We start from the raw sequence: 14324 nt of genomic DNA, 5'->3' as shown, positions 1-14324 counted from the left end.
TGTTTAATGAGGTGGCCCTAATATATATATACACACATTTGTGAGATAATATCCCTGGAAACTCCTGCTCAGGATCCCACCAGACCTTGCCCTATGTATGTCTTCATCTGTGTATCCTTTAACGAATTGACAAACACAAGAAAATGTTTCCCTGCATTCTGTGAGCCACTCTAGCAAATTAATTAAACCCAAGGAGGAGTGGGGGTCATTGGAATTTCCGATCCATAACTGGTTGGTCAGAAGCACAGGTGATAGCTGTGACTGGCATATGAAGTAGGGGAGGAGGCAGTCTGGTAAGACCTGGAGGTTCTGATGCTACCTCTGGGTGAAAAAAGTGACACTCAGTTATGTCAGACTCTGCGACCCCATGGACCACAGCCTGCTAGGCTCCTCTGTCCGTGATCCAGATTTCCCAGCCAAGAATACTGGAGTGGGTAGCCATTCCCTTCCCCAGGGCGGGTCTTCTCAACGGAGGGATCAAACCCGACTCCTGCTTTGCAGGCAGATTCTTTACCATCTGAGCCACCAGGGAAGTCCCTCTCTGAGTAGATCAGTCAAAATTAAGTTGAATTCTTAAGATACCTTGCTTGTGTCTGAGAATTGCTTACTGGTGGGGAAAGCCTCTACACATCTGGTGACCAAGTGTTTTCTGTGACTAGTTAAAAGAGACACACTGGAAAGAAATAGTAGGGAAGAAATGGTTTTTCCCTACACAGGAGGAAAAAACTGAAATTTCCCCTTTTTAACACTTTAGACTTTCATGATTTTAAATCACATAAATATAGAATCTAGCCAGCATAATTAAAAAACCTACTTATCAAGCAGGAATGTTGTAGTGCAGGGATCAGTAAGCTATGGCCTGTGAGTTGATGTGGCCCACCCACTGTTTTTGAAAACAAAGTTTCACTGGAACACAGCTAAGTTTGTTTATATACTGTCTATAGCTGTTTTCACACTACAATGGCAGAGTTAAGTAGATATGAAAGAAAACAGATAGCCCACAATGCCTAAATTATTTACTGTCTGGCCTTTAGCCAAAAAAAAAAAATTCATGGGCCCCTGCTGTGGACAGTAAAGGAGATGGATGTACATGAAGTACATCCCAAATATTAATGTTCAACAAATTTTAGTTCTCTCCAGTCATCCCGAAGTAAAAGGTTAAGAAACTTTTGATTATTTTAATATAAGATATATTCATTTCAGAAATATATCAGAAAAACATGTCTCACCATGTCGGTGTCCATGGAAACTCTGAGGCCAATTTTATTCATTCCATTACTCTTTAGAATTTTCAAGTGAGGGCACAGTGCGGCACTGCAAGCCATGGCGATTTCTTTTGCAAACTGGTAACGAGTTGCTGAAACAGATAAATCCTGGTCCTTTAGAAAGTAGAACACCTGAAATATATTCAATTAGGAAACAAATCACGATTAACACTAAAAGTAGCTTTAAAAATACCATTGCTAATTTCAATTGAACTTTATGAATAAAATTCCAAGGTTAGTGCCATGAAATTCACTAGTTAAGAACATTCTCCAAATTTGGGCTGATCTATAAGTAAAAACTTAAAAGGTTAGGGGATACAGGAATGACTTAGCTGTTTTTGCCTAAAGTTAACTTGTAGCAACAAAAGATTTGTTAACTCAGTTTAAAGACGAGTATTAATGAGTCCATCCTACAAGATACCCATCTTATAAAGACATCTTAATGAAGTTAAGATCAAAGAAATAATGTTCTGTAATTTCGGTATCCTCTATATTTTCTGTATCTTGTACATACCTAAAATCAGAAATACCTAAGAAATTAGTAACATTGATTGATCCAAGAGGTAGAATGAGGGGGGAATACACAGGTAGACTAACGGGCTGGGAGGGTATAGTTTCATATTATCTTTAATCATATTTTTAAAAATTGGAACAAGTAAAAATGACTTGTGAATTCTGATTATAAACTGATATCTATAAAATATTTTATTTTTTGTAAAATAAGAGAAAAATGAAAACACTATGGTCAAATAACATGTTATTGCACAAAGACGGCAATGCTTCCAAAACTTAACTGTGAGTTCACAGGCAATATCACCATATAGTAAACTGAAATAATCCTATGGGGATACAGATCTGGTGGATAAAAGGCAGTCTGGGGTGGAGATATGTGTGTCTCAAGGTGTAATGTAAAGTGTAATAAGCTGCACTGAAACATTCAGAGGTTGAATACTGTGAAATCTCCAAGTTACCAAAGATATATCCAAATACAACATGTAAACAGAAGGGATCATTTTTCTAAGATACCTCAGTACACTTTACAATCTTCTCATCAGTTTCAAAATCTGCTTCCAGTTTTATTTTTTCACTTGGAAATCCCTGTAATGACATTCCATCCACTGAACTAATAACACTGCAGAAAAAAATGTAATAGAATTATTAACCAAAGTGCTTTCTATGAAGTGAATTATAAGACTTGAAGAAATGGAATAAGGATAAAAATTATGAAAGCTATTAATTTAAAGCAGCAGTTAAGACATCTCAATTATAGACAAAATAATTAAAACTGTAGTTCACATTCATTTACCAAGATTTTTTAAATTGTGTAGCAAATTATATCTACTTTTTCAAATGCCCAATTCAGACCTAAGGTTTAAACTACCTTAAATAGTCTCCTAACAGAAAAGCTATCTCATGTATTTCAAAAACTCTATTTTGGAATCCTTCAGCATTAGCCCTCTTCATCCTTTTTTGCTCCAGATCCCTTAGAAAGAAAATGGGTAAGAGGGAATGGCAGTAATATTCTATAAGGCCTCTAATGTAAACATATATTATTGAATTCAATTGTTTGTATTTACAATGGATCAATGTAATACAGAATAAACATCCAAAGGATTCCATTACTTACAAAAAATGATTGTGGGAGTAAAACCACCATATGACCCAGCAATCCCACTCCTAGGCATACACCCTGAGGAAACCAAAACTGAAAAAGACACGTGTATCCCACTGTTCATTATAGCACTATTTACAATAGCTAGAACAGGGAAGCAACCTAGACGTCCACTGACAGGTGAATGGATGAAAACGTTGTGGTATATATACACAATGGAATATTACTCAGCCATAAAAAGGAACGCATTTGAGTCAGTCCTAATGAGGTGGATGAACCTAGAACCTATTATATAGATTGAACTACGTCAGAAAGAGAAAAATAAATATTGTATTCTAACGCATGTATACAAAATCTAGAAAAATGGTACTTAAGAATCTATTTAAATGGCAGCAATGGAGAAACAGACATAGAGAATAGACTTATGGACATGGGGAGAGGGGAGGAGAGGGTGAAATGTATGGAAAGAGTAACATGGAAACATATATTACCATATGTAAAATAGATAGCCAACAGGAATTAGCTGTTTGGCTCTGGAAATTCAAACAGGGGCTCTGTATCAACCTAGAGGGGCGGGATGGGGAGGGAGATGGGAGGGAAGTTGAAAACGGAGGGGATATATGTATACCTATGGCTGATTCATATTGAGGTTTGACAGAAAACAACAAAATTCTATAAAGCAATTATCCCTCAATAAAAAAAAATTTAAAAATTGTGAAATAATTTCACAGAAATACATATCTGGTAAAAGGTAGTTTGGGGTGAAAATACGTATGTGTCTCAAGGTACCATACAGCAGACAAAGTAGCTTGTCTTTCTCAGAGCTGGCATCAAGCCTAAAGTGCTACACAATGCACATTGTATCACTGGCCCCCTCCCAAACTGACCACCCTTTAATAATTTACAGCATGCTAGATAAAGAAATACACATGATGCTAGTTAGGTACATTTCTGGAAAAAATACTGCATTCAGTAACTAAAGTATATGCATTTAAATTAATGGTACAATTCTATATTTATAAAATATTTAATTTTCTCAACAGCATGTTTTATCCTTTCTCCCCCATCAAATCAGTTACATTTTGATAACAAAAAATTCCTACCCTTTGTTTCCTTTTTCTTCAGAATCTACCCAGCAGACGTCCACATATTCTCTCATGTCTACAGCATCAGCTTTCCCACATGTAATTTTAAAGTCTTTTTGTTCTCGTAGAGCTAGCCGCAAGCCATCCATAGTCTCTGGAGTTATCTGTACCATTAGGCCATCTAAAAATGAGAGTTATGTTTCACATTTCTTTTACTAATATAAATTTATATGTCTATGCCATAAACTTTGCTATCAAAATATGTTCCACACAAGTTTTAAATCATATTTTAAATCATTTTGATGATTGTTTACTGTCAGAAAACATATCTGGACAACAGGAAGTACAATACCATGGTTCCTACAGGAATATTCAGTATGTAAGCCCACAACTGTCCAAGCTCTCTGAGGACAACTTCTGCACGGTTACCATTAAACCTACGATGGTCCTTCTGGGCTGAGAGGTCAAAGATAAAGGTTTAGGGAGGACTGAAGTCTGTGGTCAAGACACTAAAACGGGGAGCACCTGCAGATTGTGTTCAAGGGTCGCTCTGAGTCTGTGGACTGGAACTGAGAACACAACAGTGACCCTAGATGAGGCCCAACAGAAAACAGCTATTATACAGTTGGGAACAGAATAGAGATACTAGAATTCAAGCACTGTTGGGAGATATTGGTAGTCTCAGTTCAGTTCAGTTCAGTCACTCAGTCGAGTCCGACTCTTTGTGATCCCGTGAACTACAGCAAGCCAGGCCTCCCTGTCCATCATCAACTCCCAGAGTTTACTCAAACTCAGGTGCGTTGAGTCTGAGATGGCATCCAACCATCCCATCCTCTGTAATCCCCTCTTCCTCCTGCCCTCAATCTCTCCCAGCATCAGGGTCTTTTCCAGTGAGTCAGGTCTTCGCACGAGGCAGCCAAAGTACTGGAGTTTCAGCTTCAACATCAGTCCTTCCAAAGAACACCCAGGGCTGATCTCCTTTAGGATGGACTGGTTGGATCTCCTTGCAGTCCAAGGGACTCTCAAGAGTCTTCTCCAACACCACACTTCAAAAGCATCAATTCTTTGGCACTCAGCATTCTTTATAGTCCAACTCTCACATCCATACGTGACTACTGGAAAAACCATAGCCTTGACTAGATGGACCTTTATTGGCAAAGTAATGTCTCTGCTTTTTAACATGCTGTCTAGGTTGGTCATAACTTTCCTTCCAAGGAGTAAGCATCTTTTAATTTCATGGCTGCAGTCACCATCTGCAGTGATTTTGGAGCCCCCAAAAATAAAGTCAGCCACTGTTTCGCCATCTATTTCCCATGAAGTGATGGGACCGGATGCCATGATCTTCGTTTTCGGAATGTTGAGCTTTAGGCCAACTTTTTCACTCTCCTCTTTCACTTTCATCAAGAGGCTCTTTAGTTCCTCTTCACTTTCTGCCATAAGGGTGGTGTCATCTGCATATCCAAGGTTATTGATATTTCTCCCAGCAATCTTGATTCCAGCTTGTGCTTCTTCCAGCCCAGCGTTTCTCATAATGTACTCAGCATAGAAGTTAAATAAGCAGGGCGACAATATACAGCCTTGACGTACTCCTTTTCCTATCTGGAACCAGTCTGTTGTTCCACGTCCAGTTCTGTTTCTTCCTGTCCTGCATACGGGTTTCTCAAGAGGCAGGTCAGGTGGTCTGGTATTCCCATCTCTTGAAGAATTTTCTACAGTTTATTATGATCCACACAGTCAAAGGCTTTGGCATAGTCAATAAAGCAGAAATACATGTTTTCCTGGAAGTCTCTTGCTCTTTTGATGATCCAGCAGATGTTGGCAATTTGACCTCTGGTTCCTCTGCCTTTTCCCAAACCAGCTTGAACACTGGTAGTCTAGACCAACCAAAATAGACAATAGAACCTCATTAACCTGAACTATGCAAAGCCAAGAGAAAGCCCTTACAAAATCTACAAGCAAAAGAAATTCTGAAAATGACTCCTGCCACACTGTAAATACCTTAGGATATCCACAGACTCATCTGCTACAAAAATACAAAATAAAGACTACACAGGCTTAAGGTAAACAGACATGAAAATGCCAGCTTAAATATAAATAAGCCTTCTTCAGCAAAAGCTAACAATCTAAAGTCTCTTGAGCATAGCAATGACCAGACAGTGACAGGACACTATAAGCCCCTGTAAAACTGGAAGGACTGATGCTGAAGCTGAAACTCCAATACTCTGGCCACCTGATGTGAAGAACTGATTCACTGGAAAAGACCGTGATGCTGGGAAAGATTGAAGGTGGGAGAAGAAGGGGACCACAGAGGATGAGATGGTTGGATGGTATCACCAACTTGATGGACATGAGTTTGAGTAAGCTCCAGGAGTTGGTGATGGACAGGGAAGCCTGGCATGCTGCAGTCCACGGAGTCAAAAAGAGTAGGACACGACTGAGCAATTGAACTGAAAAAACTGAAATTAACCACAAGATGGCCAAAACACTGGATTAAATACAAAAAAACCTTAATTACTGAAATATCTGTTCTAAAATATATTCAAATGCCTAAAGGAAAATACATTCAAAGAATGAAAAAGCAAATATCAGCTAAATGAATAATTTTTTTAATAATTTTAATGGAGAAATAGAAACTGGGAAACCCTCCCTCCAAATTCTAGGACTTTAAAGTATAATCCAACTGAAATAGAAACCTTAATGGACAGGTTTAGTAGTACAATGAAGATGGCAAAAGAAAGAATCAGAGAACATAAAGGTCAACAAATATCATCAAATCTGAAGAACCCAGAGAAAAAAGAGGAAAATAAAAAAGTATCAAAGACGTGTGCATGTATGTATGTATGTGTGTGTGTGTGTGTGTGTTAGTCACTTGGTTGTGTCTAACTCTTTGTGACTCATGGACTGTATGTAGTCCACCAGGCTCCTCTGTCCATGGGATCTCCGAGCAAGAGTACTGGAGTGGGTTGCCATTTCCTTCTCTATAGGATGACAGAAAACAGCCTAACACAGATATGGATATACATATACATATACATACATATATATCTCCCAGAAGGAGAAGAGAGATCAGAACATTTTTTTAAATGGTTATGAAATTCCCAAAATTTGATGAAAAATATTGACACACACATCCAAAGAACTCAACATATGCCAAATATGGAGCTCAATAAATCCCAAATAGGATAAATACAAAGAAAGCAATATTGAGGCACATCACAGTAAAACTGGTGAAAAACCAAAGATAGAGGCTATCCTGAAAACAGACGAGAAAAAGGGCACATTAAATACAAGGAAAAATTTTAAAATTATGCTGAAGCTGAAACTCCAATACTTTGGCAACCTGATGCAAAGAACTGACTCATTTCAAAAGACCCTGATGCTGGGAAAGACTGAAGGCGGGAGAAGGGGACAACAGAGGATGAGATAGTTGGATGGCATCACTGACTATGAGTTTGAGTAAACTCCAGGAGTTGGTGATAGACAGGGAGGCTTGGTGTGCTGCAGTCCATGGGGCTGCAAAGAGTCAGACACGACTGACCAACTGAACTGAACTGATTACTGACTTCCCTAGAAACAATGAAGGCCAAAAAAACACGAGAAGTGACATCTTTAAAGAAAATAAGACTTTCAAAGCAGAATTTTATATCTAGCAAAAATACCCTTAAAAATGCAAATGAAATAAAGACAGTTTCAGAAAAATGAGAGGTAGACAATTTTAGATAAATGAAAGCCTGCCACCAAAAAATACTAAAGACTTCTGGTGTCTGCTCCAATATGTAAAAAGTGTGTAAATTGTCACTCCCACCTTCACAATAAGAAAAAAGCTGAGAAATAAATACCTAGGAATAAACCTAACTTCTACTCAATATGCCAAGCTTTTCCACTCAAAGCTGGCAGGCTTTTCCTGGCAGCTCAGCTGGTAAAGAATCTGCCTGCAATGCAGGAGACCCTGGTTTGATTCTTGGGTTGGGAAGATCCACTGGAGAAGGGATATGCTACCCATTCCAGTATTCTGGCCTGGAAAGTCCCATGGACAGAGGAGCCTGGTGGATACAGTCCATGGGGTCGAAAAGAGTTGGACACAACTGAGCGACTTTGGGCATCCCTTTTAGCTCAGCTCGTAAAGAATCTGCCTGCAATGCAGGAGACCCTGGTTCAATTCCTGAGTTGGGAACATCCACTGGAGAAGGTATAGGCTATCCACTCCAGTATTCTTGGGCTTACCTGGTGGCTCAGCTGGTAAAGAATCTGTCTGCAATGTGGGAGACCTGGGTTCAATCCCTGGGTTGGGCAGATCCCTTGGAGAAGAGAACAGTTACCCACTCCAGTATTCTGACCTGGAGAATTCCATAGATTGTATATCCATGGGGTCACAAAGAGTTGGACATGACTGAGACTTTGACTTCCACTGACTTTCTACTCAATTTAGTACTGGAAGTCCCAGCCACAGCAATCATACAAGAAAAATAATAAAGGGTATAAAAATTGGAAGGAAAGAAGTAAAATTGTCATTATATGCAGATGACATGAAACTCAATCTAGAAAATCCTAAAAACTCCACACAAAAACTATTAAGACTGATAAATAACTTCAACAAGGTATCAGGATACAAATGACCATACAGAAATATGTTGCATTTCTTTAAACTATCAATGAAATATCAGAAAATTAAAAAAAAAAATCCCTTTAAAAACTGCATAAAAAAAATACCTATGAATAAATCTGACCAAGGAGGTGAAAGACTCATCCACTGAGAAGTATAAAACATTGATACAGGAAACTGAAGATGATTCAAAGAAACTGAAAGATATTCCATGCTCTTGGACTGAAGAATTAATATTGTTAAAATGGCCATACTGTTTAAGGCAATCTACAGATTTAATGTGATCCCCATTAAATTACACATCACATTCTCACAGAACTTTAACAAATAATCCTAAAATTTATAAGGAATCACAAAAGACTGAGAATTGCCAAAGAAATCCTGAAAAAAGAACAATCTCGGGAGATATAAGCCTCCCAGACTTTAGACAATACTATAAAGCTACAGTAATCAAAACAATATGGTAATGGCACAAAAACACATATACGGATCAAGAGAACGAAAGAGAGGAGCCTAGAAATAAACCCACACAACCTACAGCCAATTAATCTTTGACAAAGGAGGCAACACTGTACAATGAAGAAAAGACAGTTTCTTCAAGACATGGTGTTGGGAAAGCCAGATACCTCATGTAAATCAATGAAACTAGAACACTCCCTTCACACCATATAAAAAAAAAAACCCAAAGTGGTTTGAAGACCTAAATATAAGCCATGACACTATAAAAATCCTAGGAGAGAACACAGGCAAAACATTCTTAGACATCTTAGGTCTGCCAAGACAAAAGAAAACAAAGCAAAAATAAACAAACAGGACCTAATCAAATTCAAAAGCTTTGCACAGCAGGGAAGCCATAAACAAAATGAAATGGAACAGGAGAAAATATTTACAAATGATGCAACTGTCAAAGGTTAATTTCCAAAATATACAAACAGTTCATACAGCTCAATATCAAACAAACAACCCAATCAAAAAAAGGGCAAAAGACCTAAACAGACAATTTTCCCAAAGAAAACATACAGGTGGCCAACAAGCACATGAAAAGATGCTTAACACTGCTAATTAAGAGAAATGCAAATCAAAAATACCATGAGATAGCACCTCACACCAGTCTGAATGGCTACCATCAAAAAGTTTACAAATAATAAATGCTGGAGAGGGTATGAAGAAAAGGGAACACTCTTATACTGTTCAGTTCAGTCGCTCAGTCGTGTCCAACTCTTTGCGACCCCATGAATTGCAGCACGCCAGGCCTCCCTGTCCATCACCATCTCCCGGAGTTCACTCAGACTCATGTCCATCGAGTCAGTGATGCCATCCAGCCATCTCATCCTCTGTTGTCCCCTTCTCCTCCTGCCCCCAGTCCCTCCCAGCATCAGGGTCTTTACCAATGAGTCAATTCTTTGCATGAGGTGGCCAAAGTACTGGAGTTTCAGCTTTAGCATCATTCCTTCCAAAGAAATCCCAGGACTGATCTCCTTTAGAATCAACTGGTTGGATCTCCTTGCAGTCCAAGGGACTCTCAAGAGTCTTCTCCAACACCGCAGTTCAAAAGCATCAATTCTTCCGTGCTCAGCTTTCTTCACAGTCTAACTCTCACATCCATACATGACCACAGGAAAAACCATAGCCTTGACTAAATGGACCTTTGTTGGCAAAGTGATGTCTCTGCTTTTCAATATGCTATCTAGGTTGGTCATAATTTTTCTTCTAAGGAGTAAGCGTCTTTTAATTTCATGGCTGCAGTCACCATCTGCAATGATTTTGGAGCCCCCAAAAATAAAGTCTGACACTGTTTCCACTGTTTCCCCATCTACTTCCCATGAAGTGATGAGACCGGATGCTTTGTTTTCTGAATGTTGAGCTTGAAGCCAACTTTTTCACTCTCCACTCTCACTTTCATCAAGAGGCTCTTTAGTTCCTCTTCACTTTCTGCCAGAAGGGTGGTATCATCTGCACATCTGAGGTTATTGATATTTCTCCTGGAAATCTTGATTTCAGCTTGTGCTTTTTCCAGCCCAGTGTTTCTCATGATGTACTCTGCATATAAGTTAAATAAGCAGGGTGACAATATACAGCCTTAACGTACTCCTTTTCCTATTTGGAACCAGTCTGTTCAAAATTTCATTACTGGAGAACTGTCATTTTTTTGACTGATCAGGTGGTTTCTGGAAGACTCCTCCCTAGGAGGCTCTGTCTACAACGTCTTTATTTGACTGGACTCCTAAGCTTGCCCGGTGGAAAATAAGTCTTTTCTCAGGAAGCATCTGTCAAAAACAATTAGCGGCCAGTGATCAACATCATAGCTGCCTGTGGCAGCAGATAATAGTAGAGGCAAACAATAGGCCAAGCAAATACTTACAGGAAAATCTGGGGAATGAGATGTCCATAAGTACTTTGAAAGGCTCTAACATATATCTGGGAGTTCAGGAGGCCTCATGCATGTGCAATACTGACTGCACGCCCAGGGTGTGTGTATGCTAAGACCAGACCTGAGAAGACCCTAAGCTCTCACCTCAGACTGACCTTTAGGCTATAAACAGACAAGAAATGCAGGTTAAGGCAGAGTTGTCAGGCTTGAGGTAGACCCGAATATTAGTCATGTTCCAGTTCTTGGCTGACTGATGGTTCACATAAGTTTGAGGTATTATGCTTTGTAACTTACATATATTCTTTTGTAAGTATCAAATACATTTTTAAAAGGAGATGGAAAACATCTTTACATTACAGCAATCTTAAAGAAGAAACTCATACCTTCAACGATGCTGGACTTAGCAAGAAATCCTGAAGATGCTTTTAGAGCTCCGTTGAATACCACAAAACTTGCACCTGTCACTGATTTAAAAAACAACAACAACAATAATAATTATGTTTTAAACTGCTCTTTTTATGATATATGACATTTGTTAAATGCATAGTCAGAGAAGTTCTGCCATGCCACATAGCGCAGCCAAGGAAAAAAAAGTGGAAGAAAGGTGTGTGTATACAGGGGTACTGCTTAAATATACACACAAGCAAGAAGTCTCTGAAAGGATATACCAAAAATTGACAATGTTGGTTTGGTTGCCTATAGGGAGTGGAAAAGGGTGGTCTGGGGTTCTAGGGAGTAAAGGAGATTTTACAGTGTAAATACTTATACCTTGTGAATTCTGTACTACATATTTATCAAATAAATGTTAAATTCTTAAATTTTAACAGCATTAATTTTAATGAAAATAATGTCAATGGTATGTTAAAACAGGCACAATATAAAGTATCTAGTATAAAATCATCTAATTAACATATATATCAATATAAGAAGGAAATATCTTAAAATGTCAACAAAGGCCATATCTCACACTTTTTACTACTCCTTGAAACATGTTTTCCAAGCTTACTACAAATAAGCATACATACTTTTATAAACAGAGGAAAAAATTTTATTAGCAGTCAGAATGTCTATTTTAAATGTTATTTTATAATAATATATTAATTTTATGGAATACTTACTTCTACTTAATTCAATTTGTTAGGATCTGTATCACAAGGATTTGGTAATCGCAGCAGTCATTGAGACCATTCAGCTGAGTAATGTAATCTTTATCATTTTTACATTCCTGGACACTTAAGAGTTTTATAATTCATTCTTACACTTATCTACCCTGTGCTTCCTGCTAATAGGTGTTGCAGCAGAGCTTGCAAAACACTGGCAAAAACACTCCAGAGAACCCATTATATGAGACACACTGAACCTGAAGACATCAAAATAAATACTGTACTCCAAGTCTTTAAACCTAATGTTGCCCAAGATAACACACACACACACATTAGAAGCAATTTTTTTTCTGTTTCTATAGCTAAATATTTAAAGCACACTGTTTCATCATCATCAATTTAGCAAATAAGTAAAACGTCTATATATATATATATTTCCCCTTTGAAAGGAGTTCTATTTCTCGAGATGGTTTTATGGATGAACACTAGGAACCAATACTCACCTTTTCTAGGATGGCCAGTAGCACTGTTGGCCTGTGTCTGATAAACCCCATCATTCTGTATACAGACCAGATGAGAATCTGCTTCTGTACTAAAACTAGCTCCAATGCTAATGACATGCTCATTAGAAGAATTTATTACTTTTATTACCTAGGGAAAAAATAACTCATTTAGAAACATTTTTAACATTTTATGCCTTTATTAGTTGTAATAATTCAGAGAGTCATATTTCTGACCACCTTTATCAAGTTTTTAGTCTGGACAACTCCCTGAGAATGAGTCAGAAACAAATGTTCTAAGATAAAATTACCTCAATTAAAAAACAGATAAAAATAGTAAGAAAAACAAAAAATAGGATTAAATATATCCTTTACTAGGAAGCAAACCTTAAATTTCAACAATAACTTTTTCCTGCCATTATATATTAGTCCAATTCAGAACAAGAAATTTAACACACTTCTAAAGAAATCTAATGTTCAATATTATTTTCAAAACTTGAATAAAGTAATTACACTTACATCACTGTATTTTTTCCGAGGTATTTTTATGCAGCTCTTCCCCATTTCCATATGAATCAACAACTGATCTATATTATGCAAGGTATACTGGTAATTTCGAAGGTCCTACATAAAACAATGATATTTCATAAAACTGAAACTACTATCCATGGACATTTACCCATTCATTAAATCCTTTTTTTAAAGAGTATCTGTGATTTTTAAACTTGTTATACATAACTATCAAAATGCCATCCAGAAAGCAATGCCAACTTCACAAACAAACTAATCCTTCCAGCTACTTTATAATAATATAAAAAATATTCTCAGGAAGAACTCTGTAGTCTTTGAGGGTGTTCTACTCTTTTCTTTGGGGCATCCCTGGTGGCTCAGATGGTAAAGAATCTACCTTCAATGTGGGAGACCTGGGTTCAACCCTGGGTTGGGAAGATCCCATGGAGAAGGAACTGGATACCAAGTATTCTTGCCTGGAGAATTCCATGGACAGAGGAACCTGGCAGGCTACAGTCCATGGGGTCACAGAATCAGACACCACTGAGTGACTAACACTTTCACTCCTCTTTCCATCTTGCAAAATAGGTCTTTTAACTGAACATTTATAAATAAAAGAAAGTCCACTGAAATACTTTTCTATAATAAAAGGTAAACACAAAATTAGAGGAATTAGAGGTACAAGGGAACTAGAAATCATCTAATCCAATAGTTCCTAGTAAAAATGAGATGACTTAGGCCAGTTTGCTCAAAATCACCAAACTGATTGACTATGCTTTTACTAAAACTTCAGTTCAGTTCAGTCGCTCAGTCGTGTCCAGCTCTTTGCAACCCCATGAATCGCAGCACGCCAGGCCTCCCTGTCCATCACCAACTCCCGGAGTTCACTCAGACTCACATCCATTGAGTCAGTGATGCCATCCAGCCATCTCATCCTCGGTCGTCCCCTTCTCCTCCTGCCCCCAATCCCTCCCAGCATCAAAGTCTTTTCCAATGAATCAACTCTTCGCATGAGGTGGCCAAAGTACTGGAGTTTCAGCTTTAGCATCATTCCTTCCAAAGAAATCCTAGGGTTGATCTCCTTCAGAATGGACTGGTTGGATCTCCTTGCAGTCCAAGGGACTCTCAAGAGTCTTCTCCAACACCACAGTTCAAAAGCATCAATTCTTCGGCACTCAGCCTTCTTCACAGTCCAACTCTCACATCCATACATGACCACAGGAAAAACCATAGCCTTGACTAGACGGACCTTAGTCGGCAAAGTAATATCTTTGC

At 38.2% G+C, this 14324-nt stretch overlaps 1 protein-coding gene across 2 annotated transcripts in view; it reads right to left on the bottom strand.

Annotated features, from left to right (window-relative positions):
* Nucleotides 1–14324, bottom strand: part of ZFYVE16 (zinc finger FYVE-type containing 16) — a 63400-nt gene that overhangs the window by 6531 nt on the left and 42545 nt on the right. For both annotated transcript variants that reach the window (XM_068981444.1, XM_068981445.1), the window contains exons 12-17: nucleotides 13059–13163; nucleotides 12543–12690; nucleotides 11320–11400; nucleotides 3981–4143; nucleotides 2292–2397; nucleotides 1230–1397 (exon numbers count right to left, since the gene is read on the bottom strand). In XM_068981444.1, the coding sequence (XP_068837545.1) occupies nucleotides 1230–1397; nucleotides 2292–2397; nucleotides 3981–4143; nucleotides 11320–11400; nucleotides 12543–12690; nucleotides 13059–13163 (771 nt within the window). The remainder of the gene's footprint in view (nucleotides 1–1229; nucleotides 1398–2291; nucleotides 2398–3980; nucleotides 4144–11319; nucleotides 11401–12542; nucleotides 12691–13058; nucleotides 13164–14324) is intronic.

The sequence above is a fragment of the Capricornis sumatraensis genome, chromosome 9 (assembly GCF_032405125.1).
Source record: "Capricornis sumatraensis isolate serow.1 chromosome 9, serow.2, whole genome shotgun sequence".
Classification (NCBI taxonomy): Eukaryota; Metazoa; Chordata; class Mammalia; order Artiodactyla; family Bovidae; genus Capricornis; species Capricornis sumatraensis.
This window is presented reverse-complemented; position numbering and strand designations above follow the sequence as displayed.